This window comes from Temnothorax americanus, unplaced genomic scaffold (genome assembly GCF_048541705.1).
Source record: "Temnothorax americanus isolate GAGA-0224 unplaced genomic scaffold, ASM4854170v1 Scaffold12, whole genome shotgun sequence".
In the NCBI taxonomy this organism is placed as follows: Eukaryota; Metazoa; Arthropoda; class Insecta; order Hymenoptera; family Formicidae; genus Temnothorax; species Temnothorax americanus.
The window spans coordinates 1,779,261-1,796,413 of NW_027509253.1; the positions used below are offsets into that span (position 1 = coordinate 1,779,261).

At 38.5% G+C, this 17,153-nt stretch overlaps 2 protein-coding genes across 4 annotated transcripts; one reads left to right on the top strand and one right to left on the bottom strand.

The window, feature by feature from the left end:
• Positions 1–732: 732 nt before the first annotated feature.
• Msps (msps cytoskeleton-associated protein 5) lies at positions 733–13,370 on the top strand. 3 transcript variants are annotated; one of them, XM_077426726.1, is made up of 21 exons: positions 733–1,144; positions 1,664–1,731; positions 1,964–3,859; positions 4,045–4,315; positions 4,415–4,957; positions 5,045–5,475; positions 5,626–5,769; positions 5,924–6,196; positions 6,496–6,699; positions 6,782–6,917; positions 6,999–7,192; positions 7,267–7,463; positions 8,428–8,607; positions 8,744–8,909; positions 9,193–9,351; positions 9,531–9,718; positions 9,798–9,960; positions 10,155–10,328; positions 10,469–10,618; positions 10,854–11,022; positions 11,257–13,370. In XM_077426726.1, the coding sequence occupies exons 2-21, from the start codon at positions 1,675–1,677 to the stop codon at positions 11,379–11,381; spliced, it is 5,820 nt and encodes a 1,939-aa protein (XP_077282852.1). In that variant the 5' UTR covers positions 733–1,144; positions 1,664–1,674; the 3' UTR covers positions 11,382–13,370. The 3 variants fall into 3 exon arrangements, with proteins under 3 accessions (XP_077282852.1, XP_077282854.1, XP_077282853.1); XM_077426728.1 differs by having other exon boundaries at positions 5,927–6,196; XM_077426727.1 differs by having other exon boundaries at positions 733–1,033.
• A 191-nt stretch (positions 13,371–13,561) lies between these two features.
• On the bottom strand, positions 13,562–16,998 carry LOC143908907 (putative divalent cation/proton antiporter TMEM165). The gene is made up of 6 exons (XM_077426753.1): positions 16,715–16,998; positions 16,162–16,363; positions 15,767–15,942; positions 14,991–15,173; positions 14,798–14,903; positions 13,562–14,578 (listed from the first exon to the last, which is right to left on the bottom strand). Exons 1-6 carry the CDS (start codon positions 16,832–16,834, stop codon positions 14,502–14,504), a joined length of 864 nt encoding a protein of 287 aa, XP_077282879.1. The 5' UTR covers positions 16,835–16,998; the 3' UTR covers positions 13,562–14,501.
• Between the last annotated feature and the right edge of the window lie 155 nt (positions 16,999–17,153).

Sequence of the window (17,153 nt, forward strand, 5' to 3'; positions counted from 1 at the left end):
ATTATTTGATTAAGATGCTAATGTATATAAGCATCTAAAATCACATCTAATTTAACTGTTTTAAGAACGACCAGAATCCTTGGTCGAAACGCGGTGACGATTTGTCACGAAAAAGATTATAATCGTTGCCACGATTAAAATTCTTAATTGTGATAATCTTCAACGTTGTGCTGGGGAACGAAGGGAGAGAAATTCTCGTAAACTTTAATTGCATCTGGGGATAATTCAAGTGAATTAATTTCATGCGACGTGTACTTAATCGACTTGAATTTAAATCGAACAATATAAATTTAATAACTTTTAAGCGTCTCATTGAGCGCACGTGGATTGTGCAAAAATCGTGAGCGATGTAAATTCGATAATTGTAACATAAATGGAATGGAATCAGATTGCGACGTTCGATTATTTAATTCCAGAAACACGAAAAAATTATGGCGATCAATCAAATTTTATTTGTTTCGAATTGGTGGGGACTTTAACCGTCGGTTAAGGCCATTGCGCGTAACAAAGCTAACCGTGGTTGGTGAAAATGGCCGTGTTCAGCAGACACAACTGTTGAGTACGTCTTATCAACATTCTACGTTGATTGGTTGGTTCTAAAAGGAAGAGCCAATCATGTTCGACTGCTACTGAGCGTGTGGACGGGCCTTTACGAGGTCGTATCTCGCGCCACCTGTCGGCGCGACGCCGAACTCGACGCATCGAACGGCTCACCGCCGGGAAACCGTTTCGCCGCTCTAGATACACGCGCACCACCATCGTTTTGTTTGCGTTCACCTTTGACAGTTACACGGGGCATTGTACATTTGAAAATTTGACGCGACGGATTTAATGGCCGCGTGAGACTGTGAGACAGTCGTCGGGCGGTCACGCTTGCGCTCGCTCTCGGTGTCGCACCCCTTCCTCGTTTCAGCGCGCCGTTCGTCGCGACGACGTCGCGCGCTTTTTCGCCCGCTGGTTTTTACCTCCGCCCTCCGCTGTTCGTCGACTTCTATGCCGTTGCCTCGCCGCTCGCCGCTAGCCCGCTACTGAGGTAAGCGCGCGACGACGGGGGACACCGTCCGCCGGAGCGCGGTGTCGAAACTCGGCGTCGAGAATTCCTTTTTCGGTTATTCCACCAGTGACGACACTCGCCGGCCGACAGGTATTTTCCAAACCGTCGTTTCTCCAGCGTGTAAAATAAACGCGCGAGAGTATCTCTCGTGTTAAACCGAAGGAAAATCGACTTTGTGTATTTAACGTTACGCTTACCCCCTTTCAATTTTCAGCTTTATTTTGAAAAGGGTTCATGAGGAGTCCGTGTTGAATTTGTCACTTGAGATTCCTATACTCTGTTTTCTATCGTTGAACTGGCTTCGCTAGGTCAGAGTTGATCATTTTTACTCTATATTGGAAGGAAAAAGAAACTCTGACCTAGGACGGCCAATTCAGTAATAGAAAACGGACCCTTAATTGAAATCTGATTGTTTAATTCAGTGCTATTTGTCTGTGCGCTCTAACTAGGCGTGTGTCAAACTTTCACTTATTGCAGAATTGCACATTTGCGTGTTTATTTTGAATTGTCATACTTCGTCGATATGAGAAAACATATGGACCCTTTACATTAGCTTGATGTTACTTCCTTTGAAACGAAAGGGATATCCCAAATGAGTCATTCTTTCAGAATAATCAATCATGGAACAGGATACCGAATATATGAAATTGCCCCTGGAGGAGCGCTGTGCGCACAAGGTACCGACCACATTCAAAATATTTGTGGTATTTCTCGCATCTTACATTTGTCAAGTAATATTTTTCTCACTAATTACTTCAGTGAACATATTGTAAACTGGATATATAAACGTATGAATACATTTTTATTTTAGAGTCAAATGTAGATATTGTAAATACAAGAAATTAATAGCTTTAGATTAAGTTCAATGTATCGGTTTAAGTAACTAATTTTCTGTACAATATTGCGTAGTCCTGGCGAGCGCGCTTACATGGATATGAGGAGTGCGTGAAGACATTCCAGTGCATCGATGACGAGAAGTCCCCAGAGTGGAACAAGTACGTTGGCTTCATCAAGAAGTTCGTGGTAGATAGTAATGCGGCCGCGCAGGAGAAGGGTCTGGAAGCGACCCTGGCTTTCGCGGAGAATGCCGCGATCGCCGGCAAGATAGTTATCGAGGTGATGAACGGCATCGTGTCCAAATGCATCGCCGCGCCTAAAGCCAAGACGAAGGAACTGGCTGTGCAAATCACGCTGATGTATATCGAGATCGAGAAGCACGAGGCGGTGCAGGAGGAGCTGCTGAAGGGCACCGAGGCAAAGAATCCGAAAATTGTTTCGGCGTGCATCGCCACCTTGACGCTGGCGCTCAAGGAGTTTGGATCTAAAGTGATCAATTTGAAGCCACTGATAAAGAAGATGGCAAGCTTTCTAGAAGACAGGGACAAGACAGTGCGAGAGGAAGGCAAAGCTATGGTGGTGGAGATGTATCGATGGGTGGGCGATCGCCTGAAGCAGCAGTTGAACACATTGAAACCGGTGCATATCACGGAGCTTGAGGCAGAGTTTAGCAATCTCGCCGATGAGAAGGTGGTGCCTACGCGTTATTTACGCTCGCAGAAGCCGAAGAATAAGGGCAACAATGGCGATTCAGCAGCGGCAAGCGATAACGGCGAGGACGACAATGAAGACGCGGACGGTGCTTCAATCCCGGATATAGATCCGTATGATCTATTGTCGCCTGTAGACATTCTGTCAAAACTGCCGAAGGACTTTTATGAAAAAGTTGAGGCGAAGAAGTGGCAGGAGCGGAAGGAGGCGCTGGAAGCGCTGGAAACGCTCGTCAATAATCCGAAACTGGAGAACGGCGACTACGGTGACGTGGTAAGGGCCTTGAAAAAAATTATCTCGAAGGACACCAATGTGCTGGTGGTCACGCTCGCGGGGAAGTGTCTGGCTGGTCTGGCCGCGGGTCTGAAGAAACGATTTCAGCCTTATGCCACCGCCTGTTTACCTACCATTCTGGAGAAGTTCCGCGAGAAGAAGCAATCAGTGGTGCAGGCATTGCGGGAGGCTGCCGATGCCATTTATCAGAGCATAAGCATTGATCTCATTCTCGAGGACACTCTAGCCGCCTTGGAGAACAAAAACCCGGCCGTGAAGGCCGAGACGGCCGCGTACTTAGCTCGATGTTTTGCGCATACACCACCTACAAATCTCAACAAGAAGCTTCTCAAATCTTACACCGGCGCGTTGCTGAAGACGCTTAACGAGCCGGATCCGACGGTACGTGATAATTCAGCGGAAGCGCTCGGCACGGCGATGAAGCTGATCGGTGAGAAGGCGATGATGCCATTCTTGACAGATATTGACAATCTGAAAATGACGAAGATCAAAGAATGCGCGGATAAGGCAGTGATAGTCGTCAAGGTGACGAGTGGTACGAAGAAGCAGGAACGACCCAACACCGCTCCGGCTAAAGTGGAATCGCAGCGAGCGAACAAGGCGAACAAGGAGAATTCGAAGAGTGGCAAATCGAGTGCCGCGAGAAGACCCAACACCGCGGCCGGAAAGAAGGCAGCGACTAAGAAAGCTGGCGGTTCCTCGTCGCTCACGAATCTGGCGACATCAAAGAAAGCAGTTCCGATGGAGAGGAATTATAGTCCAGAGGAGATTGAGGAGATGGCGGCGCAGTTTTTGCCAGCCGAGATAATCACCGGTCTCGTGGACGGTAATTGGAAAACGCGTCTAGCCGCGGTCACGCAATTGTCGGATACCGTCAAGACGATGGATTCGGCGGAGGTGTCGGCCCAGGTGATTGTACGGACTTTGGCGAAAAAGCCTGGCTTCAAGGACACAAATTTTCAGGTAAGAATGGGATTAAGATTGATATGTGAAAGATATAATTAAGATCAATATATAATTTATTCGATATTGATAATAAATTTGATTTATATATAATTTAGAGTTGATTTTCAGTTATTTCTCAATTGTAAAAAAAAAATTGAAAAGTGCTTTTATAGTGAAACACTTAATTTAATTTCTACTTTCAGGTGTTGAAACTACGCGTAGAGATTGTGAAGTATCTGGCGGAAAATCATCCCTTCCCTGCCACCGTGGCTGAATACTGCCTCGTGGACATCGCGGAAAAGCTGGCGGACGCGAAGAACAGTTCGATCGCCGCCGACACTTTGCTGGCGATTGCCGAGGCTATGAGCTTCGAGTATGTAGCGGACGAGGTAGTGGAATTCGCGTTCAATCAGAAGAATCCTAAAGTACAACAGGAGACACTGTTGTGGCTGATCCGGGGACTCATGGAGTTCGGTTCGTAATGTTGCAATTTTCTGATTCACTTTACTAACAGATAAAATATATGTATGCAAAATATCAAAATTTATTAATTTATCCAATTATCTTTTTCAGGTTGTGGTCTCAACATCAAGTCTATGTTGGAGAATATCAAGAAGGCAGTGGCGGGGCCGAATCCTAACGTGCGCACTGCCGCAATAACCTTGCTAGGCACATTGTATCTTTACATGGGCAAAACGCTGCTGGTGTTTTTCGATAACGAGAAGCCTGCGTTGCGGCAACAGATTGAGCAAGAGTGTGAGAAGCGCAACGGTGAAATTCCACCGGCGCCTATTCGCGGCGCCAAGTCCAAGAAGACCAACGCCATCAGCGCCGAGGATGAAGAGGAAGACATGGATGACTCAGCGGAGAAGAAAGCGGGCAGCGAACAGGATCTCAACGAACTGATCCCGCACGTTGACATCAGCGCCCAGATCACCGAAGCGCTGCTGACCGAACTTGCCGATAAAAACTGGAAAGTGCGTAACGAAGCGTTGCAGAAGGTGAACACTATGCTCAGCGAAGCGAAATTCATCAAGTCGACCATCGGCGATTTGCCGCAGGGGTTGGCCCTGCGTCTAGTGGACAGCAACAGCAAGATTGCACAAGCAGCCCTAGGTCAGTAATTAATGTTAACTTTGCACGATTATTCTTAATCAATAATTAAAAAATTCTTTATTAACTAATAATGTAAATGTATTTTAGGTATATGCGAGACGATGGCGACGGCTATTGGACCACCAGTTAAGCAACACGTTCGCGTTCTATTTCCCGGATTTCTATCATGTCTGGGTGACAGCAAAAATTGGATCAGAGCTGCCGCGATTTCCTGTATCAATACATGGGGAGATCAGTGCGGCTATAAGGAATTCTTCGACGGCGAGATGATAGGCGATGCATTGAAGACGGGCTCACCGACATTGCGATCCGAACTATGGAACTGGTTGGCGCAGAAATTGCCCTCGATCCCGGTGAAACAGATTTCCAAAGAGGAGCTTTTCGTGTGCCTTCCCTGTTTGTATGCTAATCTAGAGGATCGTAACTCGGACGTACGAAAGAATGCTCAGGAAGCTGTTCTCGGCTACATGATTCATCTCTCTTACGAAGCGATGGTCAGACAAACCGAAAAACTGAAGGTATTTATACGAATTGCATAATGTGTTTCCTAAATATATAGATCTTTCAATAGCTCGTAATAATAACATTAAAATTTAATAAATTTGTCAGTGCAACATAACGATTACTATCACTTATGACGATAGTAAAGAAAATTGTGATTTTTGCAGCCAGGATCGAGGACAGTAGTGATTGCCGCACTGGACAAAGCTCGTCCTAGTTTACCTATAAAGCCTCTACCTAAGAAAGAACTGTCAGACGACAATATTCAGAAGGGAGCGAAGGGCGCGAAAGTAGTGAAAGGGGTTAAGTCGGTAATAAAACTAAACATTCTAACGAATCAAACCTGTGCGAATTAATGTTAGCTCTCTCTCTAATTTTTAAAAAATTTGATTTTGTTGAAGTATTTTTATAAAGACTGTTTTTTTATTTTTTTTACGATATATCGTTAACCGTACGTTGTTTCAGAAGGGCGCGTCATCAAAACCGGGTAGCGCTCGTAAGAAGGATGATGATGTCGACACCAGTCCTTTATTGGTGGTCAACAACCTCAAGCATCAGCGTGTGATCGACGAGCAAAAGTTGAAGGTGCTCAAGTGGAATTTCACCACGCCTAGAGAAGAGTTCGTCGAGCTTCTGAAAGATCTTATGACTGCTGCAAACGTCAATAAAACTTTGAGAGCAAACATGTTTCATTCTGATTTTCGATATCATCTGAAAGCTATCGAAGCACTTACTGAGGTAAGTGTACATATGAATCAAAATATGAGAAAATCAGTATACTGTTCGATATCTCACGATAAATTTTATATAGAGAATATCTAATATTTTTTCTTTATGACAAACTTTACTAATGTCAATTTGATTGTACTATGTAAAAGTAAGCCATTTATGTCAAATTACATAAATTTGTGACTTCTAAAAAGGCGTCAATTGAAAATTGAAAGATGTTTATATTATATTGCAAAATAACATTTGTAAAATACATGTACATGTTTAATAATGTCGATTCTTAATCTTGTTTATGTTTCTTTTATCAGGATCTTCATGGAAATAACAAAGCATTGGTGTCTAATCTCGATCTCATTCTCAAATGGTTGACATTGCGATTTTTCGATACTAATCCGTCGGTGCTTCTGAAAGGATTGGATTACTTACAATTGGTCTTTAATATGTTAATTGAAGACCAGTATCATATGCTAGAAACTGAAGCAGCGTCGTTTATACCTTATCTCATTATCAAGGTACGTTAATCTCGTATTATTTCTTATCTTCATTCATTTTTTCTGCATGTAATGTTATTATATCTGCTATATTGATTAATAGATAGGTGACCCGAAGGACGCTGTGCGTAATGGCGTACGAGCTTTATTCAAGCAAATGGCTTTGGTATATCCCGTGAGCAAATTATTCTCGTACGTAATGGAGGGTTTGAAGTCGAAGAATGCTCGACAACGAACAGGTAGACGATTCGATTTTCCATTTCCATGCAAAATATTACGAAAGTGTGACTTGAATTAAGCAAACGTGTCGGCGCTTGCAGAATGCCTGGATCAATTAGGATCGCTAATTGAAAATTACGGAGTTTCTGTTTGTCAACCCACCCCGTCCGTGGCGTTGAAGGAAGTTGCGAAGCAGATCGCAGATCGCGACAATTCCGTTCGTAACGCCGCGCTAAACTGCATCGTTCAGGCCTACTTCCTTCAAGGGGAACGTGTATTCAAGCTTATCGGACAGGTATGCAGGTGAATGTAGTTGATTTAAGTTACAACTTAAGAAGAGGAAACATCAATCAATTATTCGGCGTATAGATATCGGAGAAAGATAGGTCCCTGTTAGACGAACGAATCAAGAGAGCAGCGAAGAATCGGCCCACAAAATCCGCATCCGCTACCAGACTCTCCACGCCTGCGGTCGCAACTTCTAGCCCGCCGACGGATGACATGGAGGCGGATTACGAAGAGGAACAGGAAGAGATTGCCGAGCCAATGGAGACAGTACCAGAGCTGTGAGTCATTTTTACACATGATGCTACAAAATTGCAGCTACTATAGTGCTGATTGTTAAAAAGAAAGAATCGTTTTTTTTTTAAATCATATTTTTTTTTTTCTTTAATATTTTCTCGTGGAATATATATTATCTCCCAAGTCACTCATGTTCGCACATGCTTCGCTTTTAACATATTCACAGGGCATGTGCCACGAGCACTGACAATAATGAGGACGAGCAAGTGTCTTCTGTGGTTAAAACCGAATCTCCTTCAAAATTGGACCAGGAAATTGTCAGCGAAACAAATACGCAAAATCATCTTTCCGATCGAGATGGTTTAAAAACGTTTGTTGCTTTTAGTCATTTTAATCATTTACATGACGTCTTTTCGGCGAGCTCTAACAACTTGGTGCTGGGAAATGCCACGGAATTTTATCGTGCATCCTGCTAACAATAATTCGTCTATTGTTGAATACTGTCACTTATATATCTGTTCATTTCAGTTTCAGTTTCTGTATTTTAATTTCTCACTTTTTTTCTCTTTTTTTTTCTTTTACACCTTGAACGGTTCCATCTGTTCGTTTCAGAAATAGGAAATACAAAAGGGTTCTAGGGATTTAAATGGCTATAAAATAACATAATACAGCATGATCTATTTACAACACATATTGTTTTTTCAACTTGTTTTTTCCAACTTATCACAGTGATACGTATATTATATTAGATGATATAAATTGATAAATGAGGATTTTCTACTTTTTCCTGCTTCACGTTACTTTATTCAATGCAAATTAGAAAAAATATTTTTTACTGTTTATATTGATGCAATATATGAATTTAATTATTTGATATCTTTAAGCATCATATATATTGTATCCAAGAGTAGTGTATTTGATGTGTAATTTGTGATGTGTGATTTTTTTGAATTTCAAAGATTTCGTCGACATATCTATATGCAATGCGTTTGTGTCTTTGTCTTTTAGGAATTCTCCTACATCGTTGCAAGCAAAGGTTCCTTCAGGTCCCTTCGGACTAGACATGGATTTTCTGCAAAGGCTCGAACTGAGTGCTCCAGTGAAATATCGCAATCCGATATTAGTGGAACCCAGCTTGTCAGATTTGAACGAACCTCCAGCTAACGTGTTGAACCCGCCTAAAACACAGTAAGTTGAGCCTAATGGTGAAATCACAGATTATTAATTATATTTAAATAATTTACTATTTTATTTGATCTTTAATATTGTTTATTATTAAGGTAATTTATTATACAAATTAATAATTTTTCGTTAAACTTTTCAGAATGATACCGATTTCGCCACCGAAATTATTAGTATCGAAATCATCGTCCGTTGTATCACCTGTATCTACTGCTAGCAGTAAAGATGACACACTTGAGCGTAACATCTTGTCCATGGCCAGTATGGATTTACCCACTGCGATACAGTCCATGAATGCAATAGAAAACGTTTGTATTTTTCTCTTGACGTTCGAATATGTTAAAAGTATTTGAAATTTTCGAAAAATATTCTGTATAGCTTTTGTACATCGTAATTATTTTCTCAAAATCATATCTTTGGCACGGGAATGCAATTAAAATTAGCACTTTCCAGGCATTTATTTCATTTTCCTGGTCTATGGAAGAAATCAATGTTACATGAAAAAAATAAGCTTTTTAAAAATTGCAAAGTTTTTCTGTATTTCTACGTAATATATGTATAAATATCTATTAGTATTTTTTTATATTACAGTTATTAAAATCTCATCAAGCGATTACCTTGCAATCCAAGGAGGATAAATTTATCGGATCGATAAATATGCAATTAAAGCTATTGCAAACGTATCCGTTACGTCAAGAAAACGCGGATGTGTCCAGGGGCTTCAGAAACACATTTCTGGTTATACTTGTGGTGAGTGCAATTTAGAGAGAAACATGTCATGAATTCATAGATTACACATTTCAATAAACAATTTAATATACATTAAAAGAAACAAGAACTGAAATTTAATTTTTGACAAAGCATGTGATAAGAAATTTTAATACAAGGTTTAAATTAAACTTTCATAAAAAATTTCAATTTTTTTCCAGTTTTATGACAGTGGATTTCTCGGGAAGAATGTTCCTTTTATACATTTGAAGGAATTAGTAGATCAGATGATAAGTTTATTGGCCGAAAACAAGTTGGAGCATTTGCATCAGGCTGCAGCATATTACAGAGTGATCAATAACATCATGGTGAAAATTATTGACAATTCTAATCATACCACCATTATATGGTACGCTTTAGAAGAGAAACAATAATGTGATATTGTTTATTTTAATTTTTTACTTGTATTTTATTACGTTTGTTTCCAGTGTATTGATCAAGCTGCTTCATTCCTGCGCTGAGTCAAATGTTCCCTCGAAATACGAAGAGTTGGTGATGAAATGCTTATGGAAAATAGTGAAAACAATGTCAAATTGGGCCGCTGATTTAGATTACGATACAATACTCTTGGAAGTGCATCGTTTCCTTAAGGTAATGCAATTTCTCATCTTATTCAAGTAAATGAGAATGCATAATAAAGATTACTATTGTGCACATTTTGCAATTAACATGAGTTATTAATAAGTCAGTAAACGTTGTAATTGCGCTGTTCTATGTTTTAAATTAATATTTCAGTGCGATAACATTTATATGTATTATATGTTTTACATATTTTATTTTTCTAGGATTATCCTACTACATGGTGGAAGAAACGAAAGTCTGATACTCCGCTGCGGACAATCAAGACAGTTCTTCACAGTATGACTAGAGTGAAAGGCAGTTCGATACTTAATCACTTGACGCTAATAAACAATACAAATGAATCTGAATTACAGGCTTACTTAATCAGATTAATCGCGGTTAGTTTCGTATAATTATATACATAACTTTTTTAAATATTGAAATAATTGTATCGTTTATCTTAGATATTAATATTACTACATGTAGATATGTCAAATTATATAAATTAGGAATTAATTAATGACATTTATCTCAATAGAGTCTTAAGCCAGATGAGATTAATGCCACAGCAAAGATGACGCCAAAATCAAATAATGTGGGAAGGACACCAAAACACTTTTCCAAGTCAACTCGTCAGCAATTGGCAGAAATATTCAAGAAAATTGGATCAAAAGAGCACATGCAAGAAGTATGTATGTATAGATACACAAATAAATGTTTTTTTTTTTTTTTTTTTAATCTAACGTAAATTAAAATATTCGGATTCTGGAAATTATTATATATTTGCAAAAATTATTAGTGCATCTTTTTTACTTATTTTGCACTTTAAAACGTATTGCTAATACGCATTTCTTAAGCTCTTAACATTTGACAATTCTTGACGTTTTTACAGTTTGAAGAATACTTTTATTCGTTTTTCGTAGGGCCTAGTGCAGTTATACGATTTCAAAGTTCAATATCCGGAGGCCGACGTACAACCGTTTCTGGTCAAATCCCATCAATTCTTCCAAGACTTCATAGAACAGGGACTGAGGGAGATCGATCAGGCGCGAAAGAACCAGACTATTTTGTCGCATAATCAATATTCTATGGGTAAGCAGCGCTAGTTAAATCCATTAATTAGCCCTTCCGCAAGTTTATTGCGGAATATAAAACAATTTATATTACCAAAACGATTTGCTCTCAGTTCAATGCATGTAAAAAATAAAGATAACAATCCATAAACTTCGTTTGAACTTTCGAAATCCGGCGATTTTGCGCGTAATGTAATCATACAAAATAATATTTTCTCTAATTATTCAATTATATGCAAAATAAATAATGCAGAAACTACCGAGTCTTCGGCCGTGGTTGCTGACGAGAAGGACATGATGGATCCAATGTACAGGCTCGAGAAGCTCCGAGCCCTGGAAGCACAATGTAGAGTGACCTCCCAGTCGAATCCACTGTGAATGATCAAGCATGGGTATGTTAATTAGATGAGCGGGACACGATACATATATACATGTAAGATGAGCATATTTGTCCGAGCTTATTTATTCGCGTTTCTCGAAATGTTCAATCCCATGGCGTTCTCCACCGCTGAATTTTCATTCAGGTGAACCACTCACCAGTCGCTTTGCATACGAATCTCCGGTTTTCGGCGAGATTGCACAGTTCCGATTACTTGCTCTCGGTGAATTAATTTAAATGATTCGCACACATGTTAGCAGAAGACTTGAGCGAACGTGAATCGTAGGGAATAATATAGCTGCGCCATCGGATACGTGTTACATCGTAATGATTCTGCGTTTTAACCGTAATAATGTTACGTTTCCCGCAATGTAACGACGATGCGTGCATGCTAATGATATTTGGTTTCTTCCACAGCAGTTATGTATAGTTAATAATAATGTTACTAATTATATAAGTTTGATCATATAATGGTACATGTATGTATAAGTATACGAAACTTGCACGATTTGAGCGTCACTCTCGTCGTAGCGTAATTTGATTTTACGTTGTTTAACTTAGTATTTAGTTTTTTTTTTTTACACTGTTTTCTAAATAAATTTGTTTCATTTAAACTTCATTGGATTCATAATCATCAGATCGTCGTTATTTTCGCAGAATTTCCTATTCTTGCAAAAGAAAAGAGAACTTTACATTGATACGTTGTTGCATATTACCTGGACATTCGCATTATCTGAAAAAGTTGCACTTGAAAAGAAAAAAAGAAAGAAAGATTCAAATAATAGATGGGCCGATATAATCTAGTGCAATATGCAATGTATTATTAACTTTAGACAGAAAGCAATATTGACTTTTTGGTTCATATCATTGCATAAAGAAACATTCCAGTATAATTAATGCGAAATATAAAAAAGGTTTTAGACGTTTCTTCATAAAGGTCTCGTTCTCTTATAAATCTTTGGATTTTAAAATGTTTCTTCAAACATTGTGTAGATACAGTGCCGAAAACTGAAAGAGTTTTGGTGCTTATCGAGGTTTAAAAATGTCAGGTTTTTTTCTCTTTTTTTTAAAGATATTTCTTTCACACAAGCCTTTTTATATGGAAGACAAAAACAAAAAGTTTTGCGAAGGCAACAGCGATCTGTTCTATTTATTAAGACGCAAAAACTGTCATACCCCAGTCAGTATTTATGGATAGGATTAAAAGATAGTAGTTAACAATCGGCATCGATAATTCGATGTTTATTACTCGATGTAATAAGAAAAAGCGATGTTAAGCCGTAAAAAGCTTATAACTAAAAAAACCCCAAGATTAGAGTTTCCGAGTTTATCTATTTGAAATATCTCGAATACCCAGGATTAGAGTGTCGGAGTTTATCTATTTGAAATATCTCGAATACGGATTCTAATGTTGATAAGTTTTTAATATTGATAACTTCGAAAAATTGTCTCACGCAATTTGACTGGTACCAATTACGAATATAATGATTAAATCTCACAAATAAATTAGTTTCAGTGTTTACAGAGAATTTGCCAGAATTAATCAGTCGCGCAATTAAATTAATTTTGTACTATATATTAAATGTGATATTGATTACTATATCACAAGTAAAATGCATATACACGACGTAACTATAAATTATGATTACTAGCGACATTGCAATTATTTTTCCGCATGTTTGCGAATAAATATCACTAGGTACTCTCGTGACTAATGAAAATTTTAAGTTACGAGTTTTTTATGGCTTGACGATGTGAAAAGCGTATTCACCTTTTTATTATCGGTGCGAAGAAGAGATAACGAAGGGAAAACGTAGCTAATAATATATAAAAAAGAAGAAAAATAGAATCTACTTTACTATCTGAAAATCTTACTCGAAGTTGCTATACTTGAGAATAATACCGCTTTTTCCGAAGACTTATAATCTGTAGTGTAAATAGAACATGTATATACATGCACTAATAAAAATGATATTCGACAAAGCTTATATGTGCGACAAAACGAGAGAACACGAACTTCCAAATCGCTTTTCCCTTACGATACGTCCATAATATTCGACGGCATCAAACTCCAAGAGTTTCAATTTTACGATAAATTTGTTCGCAATCTCTCGAGTCAAGGTAAATTTGTGAAAACATAACACACATTGGAAATTCGTATAAACACGATTTTCACGTAACGATTTTGTATTTGCTTATCTATTTTACAATATTTACTTTATTTCAGCACATAAGTTCCTTTTATACAATATATCACAATTAAAATAGATTTCTCTAAATGAATTTGAACTCATTAATTTTTTAAAATTTTAGCGTTATATGGTGGGAAAATTCTATTTACAGTTTCTATTGTACTGGAGAAACTTTGTTCTATTTAAAAAACGAACAAACATTCCTACGTCGTATTCGTTTCGTTAAAATCTCGGCCGTACGGCACTACGCCGATACAACATTGTTCTATTATTATTATATATTACATTATTCTCTTTTATCTTACAAATGGCATATACAAATATGATACAGGCAATAAAGCTTATTTATATGAAGTACAGTTGGGTAATGGTATTACAATGTCTGCACACAAGCAGACGTTAGGTACACAAATACGGCAAATTGTTATCGCATTACAAGGATTTCTATGTTTTGAATGCCGAGTCGATATTATCATTATATTAACTACAAAATAGTTTAAAAGATCACGAAGACAATTATTAGCGCAAAAAATATTTTGTAGAATATATCAATTTAGTAATAGTGAATTTTTTAACTCAGAGGAACTTCACGGCAAGTATGCGACATTTCGATCATTTGTACGATCGATAATAAAAAAATGAGAGATACGGAGTTTGTAAGTCCGCGCTATCATTTAATTGCTAGCGAAATAATTTAGTTCCTCGTCAGTACTCGAGAGCACCTATATATAATTTATATATATTAAGAAGATAGTGTGTGTGTGCTCTCTTGCTCGCCGAAACTGGCCAATGTCTGATTAACTTAGTGATTTTGTAAAAATTCTGTAGGACAGATCATACTGTATAAACATACAATATTCTCGCAACATACACCATATACAACGCTCATGAAGCAATGCAAATACTGAAAAATTTCTGAAGAGATGCTCAAACGTTTTCTACGGGGTTGACGAAGAGCGCCGTTACAGCAAATAATAGGAACACCAAACCTCCAATAATGGTCACTGAAAATATCAAGAGTATTAAGCCCCTTGTGCAATAGGCGATAGCGATAGCGATAACGATAGCGACAGCGACAAAGTTGCCGACAAAGCTTTCGCCATCGCTATCGTTATCGCCTATTGTGTAATGGGCTTTAGACTCATTAATTCCCCGCAAGCTCTTGACATCGTGATTAATTTATACCTTGTATTGCATGTACGCAGTAAAATAATTCGAATTACCTGTTCTCACTGATATTCTTTGTGCTATTATACGCCCTCCTAAAACCGCTAGACCCGTACAAAACGAATGGCCCAATACTCCACCTAGTACAACTCCGTAAACGTCCTGAAAATAGCATGATTATGACTTGGTGCTGTTACACACAAGATGTGAAGATGTTACTGTTGCAGTAAAACCGTTGCATTAACGTACCTCTCTCGCCGCGAGGATAATGGTCGTTAACTGAGAACGATCGCCCCATTCCGCAAGAAAGGTAAGGGTGAATGCTTGAAGGAATATCCTAGAAAGCAGCATGAGCGCGCTACTTTTAGTGGTCTTACGTATTACTCCGGTTTCGGGATCCTGAACCAAGGTACTCGTCGTTTCCTTTTCATACTGAAAGCGATGACATTTAAAAGATTATTTAACCTCCTGCAAAAACGTTAAAAAGCATCATTTAGACAAACAACTCTCTTTTATTACACCGCGGAAATTAATTTTTTCAGCAGAATATCTGCAATTTTTTTTATTTTAATTGAATAGAGAAGGTCCCTATATTTATAAACAGAAGGTGCAATAAGGTGATTTAAAATGAAATTTTCGTTAAGTCAAAATCTCGTATTAATAATCTCGAAATATGCTGCATTTTATATTTCAACGACAGTCACATTTTTGTGATGAAAATATAATGCTTCTATATTCTTCAACATAGATGGTTCTTACCACTATGCTCAAAATAGAGTTTAGTCCAAATTAAATTTAAGCACTACTGACCACGTTCATCTTTTTCAATTTAAGAAATAAAAGAGGGTGTTTATAAGGCAACACTATATACAATATCAATATTTCTAAAAAATCTATAATATTCTGTCTAATATTTTCACGTAGTTAATAATTCTTTACAGATAATCTCTGTACACTCGTAAAATATCGTGTTGCATCTGACAGATTTAGGAACATAAAACAATTGGAAAAATTCGCAAGCTTACCTCGTCCTCTCTTTTTCTCAGGTCAGTCTGTACTTCCTCTAGCTCCTCTTGTGCTTCCGTCGGCGACATGTAGTACCCGTCTCGTAACATTTTTAATCCGAACAGAGCGAAGAGAAGAGTGGAAATGTAGTAGGTATACGCACGAGGAATTATCGTGGCGGCGTATCCGAACACCACTGGAAGTATAAAAGACACTTAACATTACAATTGTCGCTTGTGACAATTTCATTTAGACATAGGAGTAAATTACAAATCATTAGTATAAGGAATGCTGTATCTGAAACGTTAATCTTACATCTATGACACTCAAAAGACCTTCAAGGAATCGAGATACATGCAACGATCCAATAATACCATCCGTGAAATTACTGGATATTATTCTATCGCGTTGATACCTGACAGAATAGTCATCAGCGCGAGTGCGCTTATCGCTCCGATGAATACAGTCAATCTCGGATGCTTCATCGCCATAATAGCGGCGATGAAGAACGTTTTGTCTCCTAACTCCGATACCACGATCACCGACAAGGATGCTATGAAGGCATGGAGAAAGCCTACCCTGTCCTGTGGCTTCTCAGACACAAACTCCGGCAATTTCTGAAAACATTTTATGAGTTAAAAGAAGCTTAAAGTTTACTTAGAACATTATTTCTAAAGCTTGTAACTTTATAATATAAAATTTATAGGGCTTGGACAACGTTTCAGAATTTTTAGAGCATTCAGGTTTAGCTTGAGAAGCTCTAAAATTATTTCCATATTTTTTTAAATTTCTTCAAAATTTAAAGATTCAAGTTAGAAGCCTTAGGACCAAATATCTTTTGGATTTGAGGATTTAAACGTTAATCTTCGAATCTCTTCCGACAATGGAATTGTTGCCATAAAAATAAGGCTCTTTTTTTTTTTTACGAATCACAAGCAGTCACGAGATTTCTCTCGGCGGGAACTTACCGTCGACGTCGCGGACAATTGAATTTTCTCATCGTAACGCGGCTCGATCTCGCAAACAACGGCCGAGAGATAGAACGTCAAAATCAGGGAACAGGCATAAATTAAACGTTCGGCTCCCATCGTGCGTTACTTCGAGGTGTAAATCTCCTATTGCGGGCGATGTGCGTGACAGGCGTTGCGCTTGAGATAACCTCGAAAAAAAAAATTGTCCTCGTTCCGAATCTACAGAAATCATACCGCGATCGCCATATTGTTTTTTTATTTGCAATTCCACGAGGAGGTTAAGGTCAGTTGAGGTTAGGTTCGGCACGCGCCGCGCCGTATCGGTTCATCGGGGCGGCGAAACGTTGCCGGCACTGATCAAGGCCCGTCCGCATGGATACACGGAGCCCGACGAACACACAGCGGAATTAATTAACTAAATTAATTAGTTAACGCG